This window comes from Planococcus citri, chromosome 5 (assembly GCF_950023065.1).
Source record: "Planococcus citri chromosome 5, ihPlaCitr1.1, whole genome shotgun sequence".
Taxonomy (NCBI): Eukaryota; Metazoa; Arthropoda; class Insecta; order Hemiptera; family Pseudococcidae; genus Planococcus; species Planococcus citri.
Genome location: NC_088681.1, coordinates 64643353 through 64669087, shown reverse-complemented (window position 1 = coordinate 64669087; position 25735 = coordinate 64643353). Strand labels below are relative to the sequence as shown.

Genomic DNA, 25735 nt, shown 5'->3' with positions numbered 1-25735 from the left:
AACCCTTCCGGGACAGTGGAGGGTAAGTGTACGAGTAGCTGATGAAGTTAATTCTGGCGGAACGTGATAATGCGAAATTAATTTTTTAACTCGCAGTTAGGTCTCGGTCTCGCGACGGGTGTCCGACTCCGATTAAATAAACATATCGTCGCCGATATGATATTATAAGCGGTCCATAAATGTCGTCCGGTCCGGCACTTGATACCGAACGGAATACTTTACAAGCGTACACAAAGCATAAAATTATATAATAATATGTATAAGTGTTCGCCTATAAGTTATTGTGAAAAAATTACGATTTTATTGTACCTCTGACCAGATCGCGTGTGTGCGTGTGTGTGCGATAAAAAGGGGCGAAGGGAATACTTCAAGTGGGTCCAGTCGAACAGATGTAGGGAGTGACCAGTACCTACATACACGATGACCAAATTGTTAGGTTATTGTTACATCACAGTTTGAGTTCGATTGCTCAGGCATTATCAAAACAATGATTTAATTCCCAATGCGTTTAGAAACGATCGAGTCGAAGGCGTTTTATCTGGTCAAAATGTCATTTCGCCACGTCCGGTAAATATTATCGTAGCCCGAGTCAAAAACTTATACATCTGCCTCGAATCCTCGATTAGATTTTACGTATAAAATGTGAAAATCTCTATCGCCAACTTACCCCCATCTTACTTCGCGTTAATTTCTTATAGTCGACTCGACTCGAGTTTTCAACCATGAATGGCGGAGGAAAAAAATCATCTATCTAACGTATTTATTTACCCAACTGGAAATTGTATTACAATTTGGATATTCGTATTTTTAAGGGATTGCTTAATAATTCTACAACAAATACGAGTACATATAAATGTAACTACGTATATAAGGATTAACTTACATTACGTACACACGATACACGAGTATAATAATATAGATTAAAGTATTCGAGTCGGCCATCTTTTCGCTTTCGCGGCATTTGTTGAAACCAAAGAAACAGTACATAGGCTACAAAAAGCCTACGTATATACGCACGTGTCTTAAACCTAACTAGTAACTAACTATTGTATCGGCCACGTGCGAATATGCTCATTAAAAATTCGCCAATCGTTATTGTTGCTACGATCGATGACGTAATGAAAGAAGCCGACGTTCGCTGGACGTTTGTAAAATATTTTTAAAAACATATTACCGACTTTGGAGATGGAGATGGAGATGATGATGAAGGATTACGTACCGCAGAGAAAAAAGATAACCGTGCCGATTGCTGTGCTACTGTTTTCCATATACACTAATACTAATACAAGGCGCAGGCTTCTATGTTTTCTTTTATTTTGAGGTGTGCTCGTTAGTGTATGTATATCGTATTTCCTCGGGGACCCCTTTGAGAGTATTTTTTGTACATGGGGGAGGGGGAGGGGGAGGTACGAGTACTTGTGCGCCGCGATGGTCGTGGTCGTGGTCTTATATTTATCTAAAAACCAACTTGTAAATATTTGTTTATCTGATTCCTAAATACTGCAAAGCGTGGTGTGGATGGATTACGATTGTGTACGCGTTGATGAAGATGCAACGAGCTTTAGTAGTAATAGATATTTTCAATTTTAATTTTTTTTTGGTATTTTGAGAAAAAGTTGATTAATTTTTGTATGAAAAAAGATGATTAAAATTACCTACCAGTAATTTACTTATCACAAATGAAGAGTGATATTCCAAAACTCGCTTTGTCCATTTTTATCAAAGTTGGGTTTTCAGCAGTACCTGGTAGATGAAGTATTAACTCACATTCCTACATCATCAACCTACCAAAATGAGGTGTTAAACTCACCTAAATAGCCAATTCACTAAAAATTAAAAAAAAAAATAATGTTCCAAAACGCACTTTATCCATTTTTATTGAAATTTTTTTCAGCAGTATTTAGTGGATGAAGTGTATACCTACACTCCTACATCATAAATCCGCCCAAATAAAGTGCTAAACTCGTCTAAAAAGCCAATTTACCCGTTTAAAGGGAAACTGTTTTTCCTCTTTCCTGAAAAGTTGTGAAAATGGACAAAGCGAGTTTTGGAATATCACTCTTCAAATACATTATAATAAACAGTAATAGCACATTATTAATAGACCGGTTCATGGTGAGATATTCGGTTTTAATAAGCGTACGGGTACAGCGTGAATTTAACTAATATTTCGTAGTCGAAGGGTTTTTTCTTTTGTTGTGTGAGGGTTCACCGGGTTCACCGGACAACTTTTGCATAAGAAAAACAATGCTTAGACACCCACTATATTCACACAACACTCGTACGCGAACGGGTCTAATCACTGATGAATTATTCAATCACTCAATACACCATAAATTAGAAACACTTTTAGATCGTTCAACTGTTCTATCGCTTAAACTAAACTTTTCAAAAAAAAATTCTCACAAGATTTTATAAACAAACAAAACAGAAAAAATCACTTCAAATTATCATCACCAACACAAACTTGTATCATAGCTCGTCATCGTAAGGGGCAGGGACGAAACAAAGGGGCCCAGAGGGCAGCTTGTCTTTCCCCTAAGCATCTAAAAAGCTGAAAAATTTGACAAATTCGTCTTTTTTGGTAAAAGTTGGCAAAGTTAATAATTTATCAACTTTTAAACAGCAAATAAAAACCATCTATAGATAAATCAATACAATAAATAAAAATACCAACTGACGACCTGAGTGAAAATTTTCAAAATTTTTTGAAAAATTGACTATACAACAAACAGCAAGTTTTATCATTTTTACAACTTGGTAAAATTAAAAAAAAAAAAGGTAAAATTAAAAAAAAAAAAAAAAAAAAAAAATTGTTAAAAATGCCAAATTTTATGATTTTAACACATTATTTACACGAAATTATTGACCAGAAAAAAAAAACGGAATTCCTCAGACAAAAATTACTAACATTTTGAAAAAATGTTTCCAAACCATCCACCCCCCCCCCCCCTTCTTCGAAAAAAAACAACTTCTTCAACTTTTTTGGTGTAATTTGGAGAATGTAACCTTCGAACACTCGGGGCTTTTTTTGTGGGGGAGCGCAGGGGGACGCAGTCTCTCCAAAGGAAAGTTTAAAATATCGAAAAATTGCCATATAAAATGAAAAATTAGGTAAATGAATTTTGGTAACTTTTTCAAAAAAAATTTGAATTATCAGAATTACGATGAGATAAAAATTTGGAAATTGCTCTAAATCTAAAATTCAGCATTCAAGTTTGTGCCTTAGTTCTTAGTAGGTATAAAGGTACTTATAGCTGTGTACTTAAATTGAAACGAAAGTTAATTTTTTATACCTATTTCCAAAAATATTAGTTTAAACAATAAAAAATAAATGTAATTTAGGTATTTCGATTTTTTCTCAAAATACAGAGGTGGGGGAAGGGGGCGTATGAAAATTAGGGACTTGCAACTTCAATTCATTCAGCGTCCCCCTTCGGAAGGAAATACAAAAAAAGGCCTGCGAACACTGATGTGATATTTCAAAATTTCAAAGCAATCGAGAACACGTAACGAAGCGAGGGAAAAAGCTCTCCAAAATTTATACAAATTCAAAAAACAAAATACCCAACTCGACAAAATTATTAATTTTTGATGCCAGAAGTTGATTTTGTTGCCACTGGCATGTTTTAAATTTGAAAATTATTATTTTTTAAATAAATTTCAATTTTGAACAAGAAAAAAAAATTGGTCGAAGTGAATGGAAAAATTATTTAAAATTCATTAATCGAAAACTCAAAATGGATATTATTTTTTACGCGGGAAATCAATTTTGCAAGTCACTGATATTTTCTGAATTTAAACAGTTTTTTTCGAATAATTGTAGGAAAAAAACCTCGAAGCGAGGGCAAAAGCTCTCAAATATTAATAATTCAAAAAATTATTTAAGATCATTTTTGATGTGATAAGTTTATTTTTTTCAGCACTGACATTTTTTATTGGAACAATAATTTTTTAGAAATTTAACTTCTTGAAAATAAAATAAAATTATCCTGAGCACAGCGAGCCAAAAACTATCAAAAATGTGGAATTCGAGAAGTGAAACGAGCGACGTTATTTTCATGAGAAAAGTCTTTTTTTGCGGGGGGAGGGGGGATTTTCGATATTTTAGAAATTTGAATCAAAAGCCCCATTTTCAATCTGAAAAAGAAGAAATGATGGCCGAGCGAAGCCAGGGCGAAATTTTTGGAAAATTTAAAGATCGAGAAGTTAAATGGAAAGAGTTCCAGACGAAAGTCGAAAATTATTATTTCCAAATTTTCACTACTTTTTTCAGAAATCACCACCTACGTTTACTAACGATTTTCAAAATCACTACTTATTTTACTATTTTTATTACCCCAGTTAGATACTCTGTTTATTTGCTGAATTCGAAAAAATGTATTTGTGTCATTCCGTAGGTAAAGGGCCCATTTGGTCGTTTTTATTTATCGAGATAATTGTGTTTTAAGTGAAACAGTTGAAAAAATCGAAAATCCAGGTTTTGATGGATTTCGATGTAGAACATATCCGACTATCTCGTGTCGAAGTATCAAGGCCACAGGTGCGCCCCAAGCAGAGAAAAACGGAACTAAAGTTTTTCTATAAAGGGCCCATTTGGTCGTTTTTGCTTTTTAGCAGTAAATTCGCTTCCAAAAAAATACCCTACAAATTATACTGCACCTAGTTGCCAGTGGCAACATGTATACCATTCAAAAACACATTTTACGTTGGTGCAGCGTTAGTTAGCCGTATGACACTGATAACGGATTGCGGAGCAGGATATCTGGGTTCGAATCCCGCCGGGGAAGAAACTTATTGAAAATTTTTTTTCATGATTTTTATTTTTACAAGTTGAATTTTGACAGAAAATGTAATTTAATCATTTTTTTTCTGCTTTTGAACTGAGTAATGAATTTTTATGAAAAATTTAAATTTATTAATCATTGTTTTTCAGGCTTAAAATACTCATAAACATGAAAATATTGAGTAAAAAAAAATCGCTATTGCAGGTGGGTAGTAATATTTGACATCAGAAACAATAATCTTCAATTTTAGGTATGAAGGTTTTCGGATTACGTGAAATTTCAGCTTTTTTCAGAAAAAAAACTTTGAAGGCAATTTTCTCAAAAGTTGAAAAAAATTCCTGATTTTTTCTACGCTTAGGGGCTCCAGGACAAGGGGGCTAATATGCTTTGGAGGGCCGAGGAGAAATTCATAAATTGAATTGTTTTCTCTTTTTTTTTGAATTTTTTACAACGTTAAGGGGAGGGTGGAGCTACCGGCAACACCCTTATGTTGTTAAAGATGCAGGAAACTTTAGCCACAAATATATTCAATTTTTTCCTGATTTTGACAGAAAGGTGATGAATTTTTGTAAGTATGAAAGAAGACGATTAAAATTACCTACCTGCAATTTACCAATTACGACTTCAACAGCAAAAGCTCATTATTATCAGTATCGCTGATCAATCATTTTATCACTCAATAAACTATTGATTGGAAACACTTTTTGAACGTTCAACTGATCTATTACATAATTATTGAACTAAATTTTTGAAGAACATTTTCACATGATTTCATAAACAAACACAAACAAACGAAAAAAAACATCACTTCAAATTTCATGTCTGTAAAACGTGTTCTAAATGAGAACACAATCGTAAATCACCAACACAAACTTGTACGTATCATAGCTCGTCGTTTTTCATGATACATCAATTTCATGATAAAATTCAAACCTTCCCTTTTCCACGGCCTCTTTTGAGGTCAACCAACTATGTTCAATTACGCAGGCAGCATCATGCATCAAATATAAGACACAGTATCAAATAATATGGAATCCGATGACAAAATCTACAAGAGCACTGCTATCATCACCAACACAAATTTGTATAATAGCTCTTCGCTTTTCATAGCAATAAGTAGGTACATCAAACTCATAAAAATTCAAACCTTCCCTTTTCCACGGCCTTATTTGAGGTCAACTTTCTTCAATTACGTAGGCAGCATCAAGTACATATAAGACACAGTATCAAATTATATGGAATTACGATGACAAAATCTACAGAAGCACTGCTTCTGTCTCATACTATTTACATATAAATAATTGTAACATCATATTCGAGTTACTTGCAAATACACAAGTGAAAATTCTAGACACGTTTGATCTTCTTTATAACTTCAGTGATTAAGTTCAAACACGAGAACTAAAGCTTTTTTTTTAGATTTTTCTACGTACATTTGTTGCGAGTGATCCTTTCGAACACGATGGCAAAGAAATAAAAACTCGATGCGCCATTTCTACCTTACCCAATACCCACCACCTTTTAAATAAGCGAAAAATCAGCAAAAAAAAATACAGCTCGATGTCATTCCATTCGTACGTAATTTGAGCTTTCATGTGCATAATTTTCGCGTATACAATCAAACAGCACTTACCGTTCTGGAAACAAGCAGCGAGAATTATCGACGTAGGAAAACTGGACGAAAACGTAAATCAATATTCAGATCCGATGTAAATTCGGTCACAACTGAAACAATAACAAAACAAAGTATGCGATTAGAAATTTATTGGCGGAAAATGTCGTTTTATCGTACAATCTACGAGCAAGAAGAAGAGACGAGCATTCGACTCGATAATTCAAATTCGCAAGTTTTAAAATTGATAAATTATGTACATAAAGTAATTTCAGATTTTCAGTATCCATCATAAAATTCAAATGCTTGCAAAAGTTTACCCAGTCATCTTCTGAGGCAACCTACTCACCCAAGCAAATTATCTCAAGAGAGATGTATGTGTCAGAAGATGAAAATGAAACATATTTTTCAGAATTTCATTGAAAATTAGCGTTGAATTGTGACATAGGTTTTCAAAAGTTTGAAAAATGCTCTCTATAACACAAAGATTTTTCCATCAATTTTAATCCTCCCACAAGCAAACACCTTCAAACATTTGCAGTTTGAATAATTATCTGAAGTCGCAAGCCTTGTTTTTCTTCAATAATTTCTTTTTTTTACTCAAATTAATTTCATTTTAGTTCATCTTTTTTTCTATTTTCAAAAATGCTTGTTACCAATACTTTCATCTTGAAATATCAGATGCCTCAGAAGGCTTGATTTTGATTTATAATGCTATTCGGTGTCATAAATGGAATAATAGACAATTTAAGGTTTATTGCCATTTGTGACATGAATATTTTCTGAATGTGCGATTTCTAGCAAATTTTGAGTTCTAGGCAGCAACCGGCCTTACTCAGTTTAAAGCACTTCGAATTTTATCCGTCAGTTTGTCTCGTAGCCGAAAGGGTTAATGGCGCAGGTGTGAGAAACTCAACTGTAGGTACATAAATGAGAAGGTCGATTGCGAATATTAATGTCAGAAAATTCCCATCAACAACTTGAAAAAAACTCGGACTTGCACGAAATTTTTCAAACCGTACAAACGTGTAGATCGAAAGATCAGGCAAAAATTCATCACTTGTCAAAATTTCAAGTCCTAAAAGTGCGTTTTTAGATTTTTGGTGAATTTTTGTAAATGAAATCTAGGCCAAAAATGAGGGAAAAAATCAAAATTTTACCAAATTGACCAAGAAGGCTGAAATTTGGAATATACCCTATTTTCGGCATGCCAAATCGGTTGGAGACTGTTTCAACCTGTTTTGAGCAGTTCTGGAGCCTCCCGCAGATTTCGGAAACTCGAATTTCCCACAAAATTTCATCAAGCGGAGATAGAAAGCCAAAATTTACTCAGCAAACTAATTTCAATACGATAAGAAGTCAAGTGTGGGTAGATTTCAAGTCGTTTTGGAGCCACCAGCGACTTTTTGAAAATTACTGGAGCCTCCAGTAGATTTTTGAAACTGAAGACATTTCATCAAACGTAGATGGAAGGCCAAACATTACTCTGCACAGTAATACTTGAAATCTCCCAAAATTTCATTCAAATGGAGAAGGAGAGCCGAAATTCATTCTGCAAACTAATTCCAACACGCTACGAAGTCGACTGCTGGTGGATTACAAGTCGTTTTGGAGCCTCCAGCAACTTTTTGAAAGGTTGTATGGCGTTTTTTGGAAAATTGAAATTTAAAAAGTAGCTAGAAGCTTCAAAACTAATTGAAACCACCATGTAGTCGACTTCAGGTCGTATTGAAATTAGATTGCGAAGTAAATTTCGGCTTTCCATCTCCGCTTGATGAAATTTCGTTTCAAAAATCTACTGGAGGCTCCAGTGATTTTCAAAAAGTCGCTGGAGGCTCCAAAACGACTTGAAATCTATCTGCAGTTGACTTCGTAGCGAATTGAAATTAGTTTGCAGAGTTAATTTCGGCTTTCCATCTCTGTTTGATGAAATTTTGGAGAAATTTCAAGTTTCAAAAATCCACTGGAGGCTCCAAAACGACTAGAAATCTACCTGCAGTTGACTTCGTAGCGAATTGAAATTAGTTTGCAGAGTAAATTTCGGCTTTCCATCTCCGTTTGATGAAATTTTGAGAAATTTCAAGTTTCAAAAATCCACTGGAGGCTCCAGTACTTTTCAAAAAAATCGCTGGATGCTCCAAAACGAATTGAAATCCACCTGCAGTTGGCTTCGTAGCGTATTGAAATTAGTTTGCAGATTATATTTCGAATTTATATCTCCGCTCGATGAAATTTTATGGGAATTCCGAGTTTCAAAAATCTGCCGGAGACTCCAGAACTGCTCAAAACAGGTTGAAACAGTTTCCAATCGATTTGGCATGCCGAAAATAGGGTATATTCCAAATTTCAGCTTTCTTGGTTAATTTGGTAGAATTTTGATTTTTTCCCTCATTTTTGGCCTACATTTGATTTTCAAAAATTCACCAAAAATCGAAAAAGGCACTTTAGCACTTGAAATTTTGACAGGTGATGAATTTTTGCCTGATCTTTCTATCTACGTTTGTAAGGTTTGAGAAATTTCGTGCGAGTCCATGTTGGAACCCAAAATCTGCGATTTCGGCTGACCTATCAATCAAAATAGCCGCCATTATGTAAGTAGGGTCATTTTTTTCGAGGACAAGAGCTAGAAATGTTCCTCAGGACTCCTCCTTTAAGAAAAAAGTTGTTCCGGAGGATCGGCAGGGGGTCCAGGTGATCCTCAAACACTGGATGATTTCGGATATCCATTCATTTAAATGGGAATATTCATTCTGAGTTGAAAATCACTCGAAAAGAATTTCAGTTTCAGAGGTGCCCCTAGAGGAGACGTATTGGTCTTCAAAGAGGAGGATTTTTTGGAAAAAGTTTGCAAAAATCACGATGACGTTTAAATCAAATTCACAGGTACAGAATTTTTACCCTTTTTCTCTCGCTTACGACGATTCTTCCAAAACTGAAAAATTCTCAAATTCGCAGGAGGCTCCGCAACGTTTCAAACACACCAATTCCTCAAAACATCATTATTTTTTTTAGGTAAAGAACGTTTATTTTGAAGTTTTAAAAATTTATCAAAAAACGAAATGTCACACGATGAAATTCAGTTTTTCTTGGTGGCGATTCCTGGATTCACACTCGGTTTTCCGTTGTATAATTTCAACATAACGAGAGGGGGGAGAAGAGAACCGTCACAGACTTTTATGATCAGTAAATATAACGCTGACAAAATTTTCTTGAAGAAATGATTAGACTATTGGAACGATTTTGATAATATTCTTTTTCGAGATGTCCGCAAAATCGAAAAACTTGAAAAATATCGCTTTTTTGATGACTTTTACATGAGACCAAATTTTCATATGTTGGTTTGAAATTCAACTTTGATGGATGATTTTTGTAGAATTTTTCGCTTCGATCACCGAAAAAATGATGGAAAAATAGCAGAGCCGATACGAGCCCGGGGCAGGTATCATGTTGGGCGCCATTTCTCAAGTAGACGTTATTTCTATGTATTGAAAAGGGGGTAATATCGAATGAAAATTTGCGGATTGATGTGGAAGAAAAACGACCAATTTTTATTCCAATAATTAATACAATATTCATATGACTTATGAAAATTTGTCTCTTTCTTTTTGGGTTTTCGAGGCCTCAAATGTGGAATTTGTTTATTATAAAATGAGAGACAAAGAGCTTTATAAAACTTTTATTTCGAGATGAACACTTAAATAAACTTCAACTTACTTACATAATATGATAAATTGATAATTATAACGATAAAGAAAAGAAAACGGGTAAACTACATAAATAATTGAAAAGGAAAGTTATAATCAACAATAAAACTAAAACTGTTAATCTTTTTACTTGCGTTTATACTCAAATGCTTTAGAGGTAAGGTGTAATATAAGTTTGCCTAAATTCCATAACTAGCTGATTACTTCCGAGGCACCAAAGCAAAAACTGGTCGAAGAAAGGTTTGGAATTAGCATTTTTAATGATATAGCTACGACAAATAGCAGCCTCCTTCAAATAATCAATGTAAGAGGATTTCACCAGTTGTAAAATTTGTTCTGTTGAAACAAATGTTTCAATAAACTTCCTCAATGCTTCGTAGGAAAATTCTGGCAGTCGAACACGGTCTAACACACGACTCAGATTATTAGAAGATGACACCAGTTGATGTTTAAAATCGTTGGCGAGATCGACGCTGTCAAAAGCTTTATTAATAAACGTATCGAATTCTTCGCAACGAACTACATGTTCATAGTCTAAATAGAAATCGTCGCTTATTAAACTCGACAGCAAGGTGCGTCGTTTCAAATTTTTTGCACTTTCTGCACTATAAGGATAACTAAAATTGACCAAAGCGTTCAATTCGTGGAAATTTGCACTAGACAATAATGTGACACAACGGATCTGCAAAAATTCACTATCAGCGATAACGTTTACCTTAAACTTCATCATGTCATCCTCGCGTGCTAAACATTTCTCCATTATTCGTTGCAAATCGCGCGTACTTTTGGTTCGAATCAAACTCTTCCAGCAGTTACGCCAAAACGACTGTTTTTCTTCCAAAGTAAAATGTGGAAGAATATACAAAAGAAACTCGGAAGAGGCAGCATGAATACTATCATTTTTTGGGCATGCGTCTGATTCTAAATCGGAAGAAATTTTTATGATCGCTGATCTCTTTAAATGATACGGCGCACTATCCCATATTATGCAACACATATGCAACCAATGCTCAACTTCCGGATGACCAATGAATACATAGCGAATGTCATCTCTCAGATGCAACATGTCTACAATAAGCTCAGCGAAAGCGATACCATTCATATTATTTCTTATACACATCCAAGTTTGAACGATGAGCCTTTCATCATGATAAGAACGATCCAGCAGTTCTGCAATCAATTTTTCACCGTTCTCTTCGACGAATTCTATCACTTGTTGATCGTTCAGGTCCAGTCTCGGTAAGATGGATCGCGCGAAACATTCTGTTCTACTATATGGAAAAAGATCGATAACTATTCGTATTCGGCTTTCGTACGGCACACGATTCCAAAAATAATTCATTGCTAATGTGTTATGAGACGTGCGAATACACTCTTCAAGCATCACTTCGTCAACCGTGTCATAATCGTCAGTTGGTATCTTATTCAACTGATTGTTAAGACGATACATCCAGTAATACAACAGCGGATTCCAATAGAAATTCAAATCAATATCTCTCAAATCCATCTTTTCCTGTACTGATGGCCATATTCGTCTCACGTGATCTTCCAAAAAATATCTACAAGCTACGATGAATTTCAAAACGTCATCTAAACTATCACAATGCATCATACGTTCGGATGTCTTTACAAAATCGATACTTCCGTTGTAATTGCCAACGAAGTCATCGAAGTATTCCAAAACACAACTTTGATAACTTTCATCAAAATAAAATACTGTTCTAGAATGCTCCCGAAGCCAATCCCGGATCGAAATCCCAAGTCTGGCGATATATTTAACGATCACATCATATATCACGGATGGTAATTCAGGGAGTCTACTTCTTAATGAGGCTGGTATTTTGTCTGAATCATGAAATTCCTTCAATTTTTGTCTTTTGCGATATTCATTAATTTCAGAACGCCACAATTCCAGCCCAACAGCGATCACAGATAATTCCTGCAATGAAACTGGAGTCGAATACGAAACATCATACGAGTTGGAAGTTTTTTCAGCCATTTCCGATTCTTGGATCAGCTCAACTTCGATACAAACCTAGAATCGAATAGTCAAATTAATGACGTAGGATATGAAAAATTCAACTGCACATAAGTGAGAAGGTCGCTTGTAAATATGTCATAAAAATCCCATTAGGAATTTTCAAAAAAAAAAAAAAAAAAAAAAAAAACACTTCCATTGTACAGAGATTTTTTGGGGGGGAGGGGGTGTGGGATTACTTTTTATTCACGATTGACACGAATAGGTACGAGGAAATTGGTTCGGATATGTTTCATAAAAATGCATATTATCAGATTATCACCAGCATTTATGCATTTAGCAGCAACAGCATGTTTTTTAAAAAATTATTATTCTCTTTAGTCGAGGAGCCCGCTCAAGGAGCTATTGCACCTCCCCCCCTCTCCGGGGGTTCCTCCGGGACAACTTTTTTCTTAAAGGGGCAGTCTTAAAGAACATTTCTACCCCTTGTACTCAAAAAAAAGTGGCCATACTTACAAAATGGCGTCCGTTTTGATTGACAGGTCAGCCGAAATCGAAGATTTTGGATTCCAAATACGACTTGCAGAAAATTTTTCAAACTGAAAAAAAATAGATCGAAAGATCAAGCAAAAATTCATCAACTGTCCAAATTTCAAGAGGTAAAGTGCGTTTTTCAATGTTGGTGAATTTTTGAAAATCCAATTTAGGCCAAAAATGAGGGAAAAAATCAAAATCTTACCAAATTGACCAAGAAAGCTGAAATTTGGAATACACTCTATTTTCATCATGCTAAATCGATTGGAAACTGTTTCAACCTGTTTCGAGCAGTTCTGGAGTATCCAGCAGGTTTTTGAAACTCGAAATTCCGACAATATTTCATATCGAGCGGAGATGGAAAGCCGAAATTTACTCTGCAAACTAATTTCAATACGCAACTAAACCAACTGCAGGTGGATTTCAAGTCGTTTTGGAGCCTCCAGCGACTTTTTGAAAATTACTGGAGCCTCCAGTGGATTTTTGAAACTTGAAATTCCTCCAAAATTTCATCAATTGGAGATGAAAAGCCGAAATTTACTGTACACTCCAATTTTAACACCCTCTGAAGACTACTTCGGGAGGGTTCAAATCATTTTGGAGCCTCCAGCGACTTTTTGAAAATTCCTGGAGCCTCCATCAGATTTTTGAAACTTGAAATTCCCGCAAAATTTTACCAAATGGAGTTGGCAAGCTGAAATTTACTTCAAAAACTGATTTCAATACGATATGAAGTCGACTACATGGTGGTTTCAAAAGGTTTTAAATGATTTTGCAGCATCCAGCTACTTTTTGGAAATTTCAATTTTCCAAAAAACGCCATACGACCTTTCAAAAAGTCGCGGGAGGCTCCAAAATGCCTTTAAATCCACCAGCAAGCGACTTCGTAGCGTATTGAAATTAGTTTGCAGAATGAATTTTGGCTTTCCATCATCGTTTGATGAAATTTGTACAGGGTGTCTAACAAAATTTCTCCAAAGAAATGCAGTACTTTTACAGTAAGTACCTTATTTTTTTTTTATCCAGCTTACACCGACCCCCCCCCCCCAAGAAAAAATATATTTTCGAACCGGTTGGAATTTGTCGATATTTTACAAGTACATATGGTACTTAATTTAACAAGTGTTACCATCTTTTAAGGTACAAAATGAACATTTTTTTTTTTTAATTTTCACCAATTAATTCATTTTGAGGTTTTTAAAAAATTTTAAATCAATGATTCTGAGATAAAATAAGTACAGTACTTTTCAGGCAAAATGCAGTACTTTGCAGTACTTGCAGTACCGAGGATTTCAATGCAGTACTTTTACAGTACTTGCAGTACCTGTTAGACACCCTGTTTTAGGAAATTTCAAGTTTCAAAAATCTACTGGAGACTCCAATAATTTTTCAAAAAATCGCTGGATGCTCCAATACGACTTAGAACCCCACTGCAGTTGACTTCGTAGCGTATTGAAATTAGTTTGCAGAGTAAATTTCGGCTATCCAACTCCATTTGATGAAATTTTGTCGCGAATTTCGAGTTTCAAAAAGCTGCTGGAGGCTCCAGCACTGCCCAAAACAGGTTGAAACAGTTTCCAATCGATTTGGCATGTCAAAAATCGGGTGTATCCCAAATTTCAGCCTTGTAGATCAATTTCGTAAAATTTTGATTTTTCCCCTCATTTTTGGCCTAAATTTGATTTTTAAAAATTCACCAAAAATCGAAAAACGCATTTTACCTCTTGAAATTTTGACAGGTGATGAATTTTTGCTTGATCTTTCGATCTACCTTTGTACAGTTTCGAAACATTTGATGCAGCAAAATTTGCGATTTCGGCTGACCTGTCAATCAAAATGGCCGCCATGTTGTAAGTAGGGCACCTTTTTTTTTTAGGACAAGGGCTAGAAATGTTCCTTAGAACTCCCCCTTTAAGAAAAAAGTTGTCCTGGAGGATCGAGGGGGGGGGGTGCAATAGCTCCTTAAGCGGGCTCCCCGACTACTTTGGATGATTGTCATTGAAAACAATAATAATTATTGACTTGCAGGTATGTTGACCTTCCGCCAGAATCTCTCTCTCATCTCAAGTTTTCATTTTTTTTCTAGCTCCCTTGGAAACCTTGAGGCTTGAAATTTTCACCTACAAAATTATTCTTCTCGAATAAATTTCGACTTGAGCTCACCATCTTCACTTTAACATTTGAAAACAATTCCTGCTACACATAACTAAAAGGCTACTTACTTTATTTTTATATCAAAATTGTCTCTGAAATAATCATACGATCACTTTTTTCCCCCATCTCAAAAATTATTCTCCCGTGGTTTTTGGAAAATAAAAAATGTTATGCAACTCTTCGTATATTAAATTGAACGGCTGAAAGAAATTTTTCACTCATAAGTCTTTTTTTAGGACCAAAATTGAAAAAAGGTACTAATTTTTTCCCGTCAAACGTTGAAATGAGTTATCATAATACCAGAAATTTTTAAACACAGACAATTCATTGCTCATTTTTGGACATAACCGATATAGTCACTTTCTTCCACAATTTGCATACTTCCAGTATTTCTGAAGATCTACTAACTTACAGACTGAAACTAGCGGCGAGTTGGAATAATCACCAATCGGTTGTTTTTCTTGATGCAAGTTACGTACCAATTCCTAAACAAATTTCGACCGAAAATGGAAACATTTGTTCTGATTAGGTATTGAAAGTCACTACGAAAAAATTTTCAATCTCGGAGGCGCCACTTGAGAGGGGACAAATCGGTCTTCAAAGAGGGTGAATTTTTGAATTTCACTTATTTCTCTCATTTATGACGATTTCTGAAAAACTAAAGTACCTATTCCTGACGTTTTAAACCCACCAATTTATCAGAAAATTTGTTGTTTTTTTTTTCATTAAAATTTGTGTAAGGAACAGATATTATAAAGTTTTGAAAATTCAAATTTCTGGATTATCACTCAGTTTTCCTTGGCGAAATGTTTACTTAGGGAGAGAAGGACGAAGAGTATCGTTTTAGACTTTTATGATTACTAAATAATGCTGAAAAACTGTGAGACTGTTGTAACAATTTCAATATTTGTTTTCATGAATTTTTTACCATTTTCTATATACTTATCTCATACTTTAATTAAAGAGGAAGTTTCGAGAGAAGGGGGAAGGGTAATTATTTTTCAAATTTCAACATGCAAGCAGTGACGTCACGCTCCAAGTTTTCTGTGAATGGGAGGGGGAGGGGGTGAATTGGGTACAAAAATTGAGAATAATTTTGACTGGCAGTATTAAGAATAAGTACAATAAGAGCAATTATACACCTTTATTTATTACAGTATGAAAATGACAAAAACATAGCAGAGCCGATGGGGGCCCGGTGCAGATATCATGTTACGCCCTATTTCTCAAGTAGAATTGATGTGGTAGAAGATCAATTTTGCCAACTAATACAAATACAATATTCTTATGACTTATGAAAATTTTTCTTTTTCTTTTTGGATTTTTGAGGCCTCAAATGTGAACTTCGTTCATTTTAAAATGAATGAAAATTTTTCTTTTTCTTTTTGGATTTTTGAGGCCCCAAATGTGAACTTTGTTCATTTTAAAATGAGACACAAATTGGGCCACGCGAAGCGAGAGCTTTTGAAAAATTTTATTTCGAGATGAATACTTCAATAAACTTCAACTTATAAAATATGATACTTTATATACAACGATAAAGAAAAGAAGTTGGCTAAACTAAATAACTGAAAAAGAAAATTATAATCAACTATAAGTCTTCGAGGCAAGGTGTAATATAAGTTTGCTGGAATTCCATAACTAACTCATTACTTCCAAGGCACCAAAGCAAAAACTGGTCAAACGAAGGTATAGAATTAGCATGTCCAATGAAAATGCTACGAAAAATAGCAGCCTCCTTCAAACGATCAATGATGGAGGATTTTATCTGTTGTAAAATTTGTTCTGTTGAAACAAATGTTTCAATAAACTTCCTCAATGCTTCGTAGGAAAATTCTGGCATTCGAACACACTCCAACATAGCTTCCAGATTATTAGGAGATGACACCAGTTGATGTTTAAAATCGTTCGCCAGATCGATGCTATCAAAAGCTTTATTAATAAACGTATCGAGTTCTTCGCAATGAACAACATGTGCATAGTAAAAATCAGAGCTCTCGCCAATAAAACTCGACTGCAATAAGCGCCGTTTGAAATGTTTTGCACTTTCTGCACTATGAGGATAACTGAAATTGACCAAAGCATCTAATTCGTGGAAATTTGCACGAGACAATAATGAGATACAACGGAGCTGCAAATTTTCACTTTCAGCGATAACGTTTTCCTTGAACTTGATTATGTCATCTTCGTGTTGGAAACATACTTCCATTATTCGTTGCAAATCGTGCGAACTTATGTTTGCAATCAAATTCTTCCAGCAGTTACGCCAAAACGACTGTTTTTCTTCCCAAGTAAAATGTGAAAAAATATACACAAGGAACTCGGTAGAGCCAGCACGAATAATATCATCTTCTTGGCACACGATTGATTCTAAATCGGACGAAATAAATTTAATCGCTGATCTCTTCAAATGATGCGACGCACTATCCCATATTATGCAACACACATGCAACCAATGCTCAAGTTCTCGATGACCAATGTACAAATAGCATCCAGGGACAGTTCTCATTTCCAACATGTTAACAATAAGATTGCAGAAAGTAACATCACTTATTCTACTTTTTATACACATCCAAGTTCGAACGATGAGCCTTTCATCATGAGAAGGATGATCCAGCAGATCTTCCATCAAATGTTGACCGTTGTTTTCGACGAATTGACCCAGTTCTTGATCATCCAGGTCCAGTCTAGGTAAAATGAATCTCGCGAAACATTCCATGTTATCAAATGGAAACCTATCGCTAACTATTCGCTTTTGGCTTTCGTATGGTACACGATTCCAAAAATAATTTATTGCTAATGGGTTATGATACGTGTGGATACATATTTCAAGCATCTTTTCGTCAACCGTGTCATATCCGCCAGTTGGTATCTCATTCAACTGATTACTAAGGTAACAAATCCAGAAGTACAACAGCGAATTCCTATTGAAATCAATACTTGCCAAATCTACCTTTTCTCGTACTGATGGCCATATTCGTTTTACGTGATCTTCCAAAAAATATCGACAAGCTATGATGAATTTCAAAACGTCATCTAAACTATCACAATGCATCATACGTTCGGCTGTCTTTACCAAATTGATAGTTCCGTCGTAATCGCAAACGAAATCATCGAAGTATTCCAAAACACAACTTTGATAACGTCCATCAAAATTGGATACTGTTCTAAAATGTTCCTCAAGCCAATCAACTATTGAATTCCCAAGTTTGGTGACATATTTAACGATCACATCGTAAATCAGGGATGGTAATTTAGGCAGTTTAGTTCTCAATGAGGCTATATTGTCTGAAGCACGAAATCTCTCTAATGTTTGGCTTTTGCGGTATTCATTAATTTCAGAACGCCACAGTTCCAGGGCAACAGCGATCACTGATAGTTCCTTCAATGAAACTGGAGTCGAATGCAAAATATCATACGTGGTTGAAGTTTTTTCAGCCATTTCTGGTTCTTGAATCAGCTCAAACCTCGATTCAAACCTAGAATCGAATAGTCAAATTAATGACGTAGGATGTGTAAAATTCAACTGTACACAAGGGTCATTATCTCATTATGCCACGTCAATTCAACCAAGAAGTGGTAAGGGGGAGGGGGGGGGTCGGCGATTTTTTTGACATGATGTTGACCCATTTGACCCCTATTTTTGCGTATCCGTTGAAAAAGTTGAAAAACCTCCGTCACTCGATGAAATAAACTCATCAGAAAAAAATCAAAATTCGAAAAATTAAAAAAATAAACGAATTTTGATTGTTTGCCAAGAGTGTGATTTTCAGCAACTTTTTCATGAAATACGTACGTCAAAAAGAGGTCAAAATAAGAAAACTGAATAAATTCAAACTTTTTTTTGATGTTTGGAATTGAAAATTGAATTTTTTCTTGTGAAGAGTTTATTTCATCGAGTGAAATTGGTTTTTCAAAAAGTGGCAACACTGATTTTCATGATATCACCAAAAAGCCTTTCAGAGCCCCTAACTATTGGAAAAAGTTTTATTTTGGTAGGTATCGCGGTTATAGAGTAATCCGCTGCTGAAATGGATGATATTTCTAGTTCACTGAAAACTTTGAACTTTGACACCCCCTAGCAGCCTTTAAAAACGAGCTAGAAGGCTGCGATTTGCGCCAATAGTCATCTTTTCGGTAGGTCTTTCCACAGGAAAAATTTCTCAAGAATCACCGACCCCCATTACCATTTCTTGGTCGAATTGACGCGGAATGCCTCTTCTGCAACCCTTCCTACATATATTAAAATTTGAACATTTGAATGAAATTTATCACTCAAAAGTCTTTCCTTTGGACCACAATTGAAAAAAAATACTAAATTTTTTCGTCGAAACGTTAAAATTTTTCGTGTTTTTTTTTCAGATTACAATTTTTTTACATGACCTAGACGTCTAGGTTATATGAGTTATCGTAATACCAGAAATTTTCAACATGCAAAGACGATTCATTGCTTATTTTTGGGAATTCAAAAATGATTCATACCGATACGGTCGATTCAATCAGTTGTTTTTCCTTGATGCAAGCGAAATCGAAGAAATAAAAAGTTAAAAATGACCACTGACGTGTCACTTGAAGTGCCAAAGACACTGAATGAGTTCGAACATCCCGTTTATTTTTTCGAAACGTCCCCTCCATGTCCCTCTGGTCATGTGCCAATTTTTAAACAAATTTTGACCAAAAATGGAAACTTTCGTCCTGAGTTAATAGTCGCTACGAAAAAATTCCCTAAGAGGAAACAAATTGTGAGAATATTTGATTAAAAGCACCATGTAAACGATTGACTTAAGGATTACGATAAGTTACCGATTTAACTTGAGACTCTTTCTTACCTATATAGGTATTCAATAAATACCCCACAGAACACGAATACGATTAAACAATTGCACGCGAAATGACCAACTCGATAGCTCACGTATCAATTCTATACTGTACGAAGTCGAAGACATTATATTTTACACACTTCGTCATTTACTTAGAATGCAATTAAACAATTTAACGCAAATTCGCCGATTTTGCAGTTTGTCATAAAGACACATACCAACATTAACCAATAATAGCGATACATATTTAACACAATTAAAACGTTCCTAGATACCAACAAGAAGACCTTTCGAGAACTAGACCGACTGACCGAGTGTAGGTAATTGTAATCGTATTACGATGTTCTGTTCCCCTTCCTATGATACGTAGGGAACCACTTTCCCACTCATGCTCTAAATTGCCCCTACAAGTAGTGCTCATTTCTATTCTATACTCGACACTCGTACATTAGTGGCCATATTTCCCATCATAACAGAATCGGTTTTCAAAGAGGGTACATTATTGAATTTCACATATTATTTCTCTCATTTGCGATGATTTCTCAACAACTGAAATATGCCAAAATTCGCTTGAGGCTCCACGACGCGACGCACAGTGGGCTGTGAGCACCCTCAAAACGGGTGTAATTCAAAAACTTACAATAAACCCAAAAACAATTGTAAAATGATATCCTTCCTTATGTTTTTGGGGTCGCAGAATACGAATTTGACAATATTTTTTGTAGGGGTATGGGGTGGGGGGATGGTGAGGGTGGTCAAAAATTCAAAATTTGACCATAATGACGTGTGATATGTCGAAATGTATGTTTTCGAGGGTGTAGATCACGAAACTGGCAATATTTTTTTTGTAGGGGTGAATGGTGAGGGATGAAGAGGGTAAAAACGGTGAAAAATTCAAAATTTGATTATAATATGTACCAAGTATGAATAATTCAACTGAAACTAAGTACTTTTCATCAATTTAGTGGATTTTAGTTTTTATAAAGTAATTATAGAGATAAAATTCATCTTGAAACCCCGTTTTTCTCCCACTCGACTGCACAAATTGGAAAAGAACAAATTTTCGCACGTAGATGCACGAGAAATTCCAGTGGCTGGTAATACTTGAGATAGTGTATTTCAAGATGTCAATTGCCATTTTTGACCGAAAGATGACCCAACGACCCCCACAGTCGATTGTAGTGAAAAATCATAGTGAATTTTGTTAAAAAGTTACAAATTTTTGTTTTAGTGTGACGTTGACGGCTCCCCAACAGAAAATTCTTCATCCCCCACCCTTCACCCCTCCTACACTCTCGAAAACGTACATTTTGACATATCACACGTCATTATAGTCAAATTTGAAAATTTTCGCTGTTTTCACCCCCTTCATCCCCCACCATTCACCCCTACGAAAAAAATATTGTCAAATTCGTCATCTACACCCTCAAAAACATACATTTCGACATATCACATTATTATGGTCAAATTTTGAATTTTTCATCCCCTTCATCCCCCACCATTCACCCCTACGAAAAAAATATTGTCGATTCGTGATCTACACCCCCGAAAATATAAATTTCGACATATCACACGTCATTATGATCGAATTTTGAATTATTCACAGTTTTCACCCCTTTCATCCCCCACCATTCACCTCCACGAAAAAAATATTGTCAGATTCGTAATCTACACCCTCGAAAACATACATTTCGACATATCACACGTCGTTATGGCCAAATTTTGAATTTTTGACCTAGCCCACCCCCCACCCCATACCCCTACAAAAAAAATATTGTCAAATTCGTATTCTGCGACCTCAAAAACGTAACGGAGGATAAATCATTTTACAATTGTTTTTGGGTTTATTGTAGGTTTTTGAATTACGCCCGTTTTGAGGGTGCTCACAGCCCACTGTACAACGTTTCAAACCCACCAATTCATCATCAAAAAATGTGGCTGTTTTTTTCTCATTAAAAAGTGGGTAAAGAACGCATATTTTGAAGTTATGAATTAAATTTCTACTCAGATGGAGAGGGACGAAGAGAATCGTTATAGAATTTCAAGATCTCTAAATAATTCTAGAAATAAACTACCATATAAACCTCCCCTCCAGATACACCTCAATTCGATATAAACGTGTACTCAAATGAGCATAAAAATATGTTGAAAAAGCGAGCTAAATTATAAAACAGACGAACAAAATCTCCACTAAAATCAACACAATATGAATAAAAATCTCCCGATTGGCGATTACGATTAAAATTATACAGACGATGAGATAAATCACTGAACATTCGAAACAAATTTAGTTTTTACCCTTTCCCCTTGAGGAAATCCTTCCTACAGCATCACCAATCATCATTCAATCAGAACCAAGCCTTATCATCACCACAACAACTGATTTTATGATATTACATCTCCTATATGTACAATGTACATATCAATATTATTAGGTACAAACAAACTAAACCAAGCATTTAGAATAGAATATATTATAACTAAGTACATACCTCAACAGTGACAAATTGTTGACGAAAAATATCCACAAGATGCGAACAACGAACAATTTCATACGTTACACGTGTTACACGAAACAACAAAAGTCTGTATTTAAAATGCACCCATTTAAATACCAAAACGAAAATTCAAGTTGATCAACAAAACTTACTGTTCTCAAGAAACACGAGAAACGACACTAATAAATGGCATTTGCACTAGAGCAGAGCACTGCAAACAATCAAGCATTTCAACATCAAAAACCATTCCTTAACGACTCGACTACGTGAAAGAAGACAGAAGACTGACTGACTAGACGACGACGAGACGAGACGACTGACGATATTCGACAACAAAACCCTCTACAGGCATACAGGTCTAAACCGGTTTGGTTCGCTTCGTTTCAAGTTCGCAGAAATACTACACGATAATGCAGCTGCTGCTAATTTCTCAGAATTCCTTCTCAGTAACAGACACACATAAAAAACCACCTCCTACACAACCTACACAAGAAGGCCAGAACACTGGTTTTCTGACGTCACAGAAGGTGGTGATTACAGCTTCATTGTCTTATGGGGTATTGCCCAACTTCTTAGTTCTTTTCTTCTTGAATAATTTTTGAATGGTTAATGCTACAGATTCGAATTAAAAACCAGCTTTTATAACTTTCGATTGAAAAGCGCTAGAGCTTCGGGGGAAAAAACGAGGTTGTAGAGGAGAAAGAGTAGATCATTTATCATGTTTCAAACACCTACTTATGTGCTCGATCAAATTTTCGATTTATCAAAGTTCCAAGGTTAAGGTTGCAATTTTTTTACATTTAAATTAAATAAAAATTTTGATCAAGCACATGGGTGACTTGAAGGATGAAAAATGATCTACTTTTTCTTTTCTACGAGCTGGTTTTTAATTCAAATCTGTAGCATTAACCATTCAAAAATTATTCAAGAAGAACAAAGAAATTGGACGATATGTCCTATAAGACAATGAAGCGGTAATCGCCTCCTTTTATGACGTCACGTAGACTTTTTAGAGGCAGTGTTCAGGCCTTCTTAACCCTCAAAGGACAACTTATTGGTCTTCATAAAAGGCGAATTTCTGAATTTCCCTCTTTTCCCTTGTTTACGACGATTTCTCAAAAAACTGAAATACATATCCTAAAATTTGCTCGAGGCTTCACAATGTTTCAAACCCATGCAGTAATTCATCGGAACATTTTTTTAATTTTCTTAAATTCTCATTAAAAAGTGAGTAAAGAACAGATTATTTTGAAGTTTTAAAAAGGAGGAGTTGCGATAAGTACATTTTTTGGGCTCCAGGGGTTCCCAAAGTTGCGAATAAAAAAATAATTTTAGGAACCGTGAGCATTATTTTCAAAAACGTTTTTACCATAAAATATCTGTTTGAACCAAATGAACGTTATGCGAGGTGATTTTCTTACTTTCGACCCTCGGGGGCAAAAATTGGGAGGGGGGGTCCATTTTTTGAAAATTTTGGAACCACCATTTTTGACCTATCCCTTTGAACCCCACTAAAAAGCTTTTTACAGTTTATTAGTATCTGAAAGACGTTCATCCTACCGAATTTTGAGCTCAATAAAAATTTTCGCTGGTACTCAAAAATGCAATTTTCCAATTTTTCGTAATTTCGATATTTTGGGAACCCCTGGAAAACTAGAAATCTGCGATTTGCGCCAAACGTAACGTTTTGAGGTACAATTCAATAATCTGGATGAAAAAGTTGAATTAAGCACCCTGTATATTCGTAATTTTGAACCTTTTTTTTTAGAACCCCCCATTTTAGGCACCCCTAAAAAAGGCGTTTGCGCATAATTTTTCAAATAAATTGAAGAATTTGCATTTGAAACACACTAGCAAGTGCTCGATAATTTTTCATATGATTTTTCCAGTAACTTTCAAAATTGAGCTATTTTGGATCAAATTCTGAGATTTAACTCTTCGAAATGACGTTAAAATAACGTTTTCATGATTTTAACGGAGTAAAAATGCCAGAATTTGACCTAATCATGGTATCTAACGGATTTTTTCTTGAAAAAATCACTACTTTTCTCACTAGGTACCTGTCTTCAACCAAATTTTTAGCAAACTCTATTACCTCTCCCCCCCCCCCACAAACAAACACAAAATCTAAAAAATCTAATTTTTCACAGGAAAATTTTCAAAAAATTAACATTGGAAGAAAATTTGTACACAAAGGATTTCTTAATTTCGATCAATTTTTTCAATAATTTGGAGGTTTTTGTTGCACGTTTGAATTTTTTCCTTTTTTCACTACCTTTTCGACTGAATTCATTACTTTTTCAATACTGCCACTACCCATTTTTAAAACCACTACATTTTCACTCCTTTCACTACCTGTTAGATATCCTGTACGTATTTGAAAAAAAATATGACGCTAAAGTAAACTTGGACGTTTTTTAGACCACTTTTTAGAAAATCTGTAATTTCCAAAATATACCCAAAGCCTCCAGAACAGCTTGAAACCACCTACAATTGAATCAGCAAAATTGAAAATTGGGTACTAAGTTAATTTCATTTCGTTTCAACAGCTCAATTGGGTAAAATGTTGCGGATGTTTCAATTTTCGAAAATCTGCTACGGTTCTCAGGAACTACCACTCAAAATAGTGTCGAAACCGTTTCCAATCAATTTGGAGGGCCGAAAACAAGGCACACACCAAATTTCAGGTTTTTTCGTCTATTTGGTAAAATTTTGATTTTTTTTTTTCATTTGTGACCCAAGTTTGGCTTCTTAAAAATTCATTAAAAATCAATACGTTTGTGAACTAAAAAATTTCATCTACTGTTTCCAAATTCGTATTCAGAAACTCAAATCACGTCGATTCAAACCAGATGGACAATTATTTTAGCTGATTTTCAAATTCCGTGATTTTAGATATTTTTTTTTTGATTACCCATTGAAAATAAAAGGTTACAGGTGTGGAAATGACTTACGTAACTTTTCTCGTAAGGATTATAAAATTACTTACTTATTTTCATACGCGAATTCACATTCTATAACTCATGGAAGGAAATTTGTACTCACCTGAAACAAAAAAAATTAAGGTGGGATTAGTTAGTTATAAAATTACTAATCCATCAACAAAAAATACATACATACATAAAATAATAATGGTCGAAGGCCAATAGAGCAAAAATTCTGACGATCTCGACGCTTGATAAAGCGGCAAAAATTTCAAAATTGATTGTAAAAATCGCTCAAAACTATCAAGAGTTTATGGACTCGTCACAAAAATACAAAAATTTGAGAAAATGTCTCATTTTAGTCGGGGAGCCCGCATAAGGATCTATTGCACCCCCCGTCGATCCTCTGGAAGAACTTTTTTTAAGGAGGGAGTCCTATGGAACATTTCTAGCCCTTGTACTGAAAAAAAGTGGCCCTACTTACAAAATGGCGGCCACGTAGGACTTGCACAAAATTTTTCAAACCCGTACATGGGTAGATCAAAAGATCAGGCAAAAATTTATCACCTGTCAACATTTCAAGTGATAAAGTGCGTTTTTCGATTTTTGGTGAATTTTTGAAAATCAAATTTAGGCCAAAAAATGAAGGGAAAAATCAATATTTTACCAAATTGACCAAGAAAGCTGAAATTTGGGATATACCTTATTTTCGACATGCTGTCAT

At 35.0% G+C, this 25735-nt stretch overlaps 2 protein-coding genes across 4 annotated transcripts in view; both read right to left on the bottom strand.

Annotated features, from left to right (window-relative positions):
- The window catches only part of LOC135847744 (uncharacterized), a 128638-nt gene extending 122153 nt beyond the window's left edge, over nt 1-6485 (bottom strand). Inside the window, exon 1 of the mRNA XM_065367441.1 lies at nt 6421-6485. The gene's annotated coding sequence lies outside the window, so the exon portion shown is untranslated. The remainder of the gene's footprint in view (nt 1-6420) is intronic.
- Nucleotides 6486-10167: 3682 nt separating this feature from the next.
- On the bottom strand, nt 10168-22403 carry LOC135847735 (uncharacterized). 3 transcript variants are annotated; one of them, XM_065367416.1, is made up of 2 exons: nt 22082-22403; nt 10168-12138 (listed from the first exon to the last, which is right to left on the bottom strand). In XM_065367416.1, the coding sequence occupies exon 2, from the start codon at nt 12100-12102 to the stop codon at nt 10255-10257; it is 1848 nt and encodes a 615-aa protein (XP_065223488.1). In that variant the 5' UTR covers nt 12103-12138; nt 22082-22403; the 3' UTR covers nt 10168-10254. The 3 variants fall into 3 exon arrangements, with proteins under 3 accessions (XP_065223488.1, XP_065223486.1, XP_065223487.1); XM_065367414.1 differs by lacking the exon at nt 10168-12138 and adding an exon at nt 15852-18248 and having other exon boundaries at nt 22082-22391; XM_065367415.1 differs by lacking the exons at nt 10168-12138; nt 22082-22403 and adding exons at nt 15852-18248; nt 19599-19783.
- Between the last annotated feature and the right edge of the window lie 3332 nt (nt 22404-25735).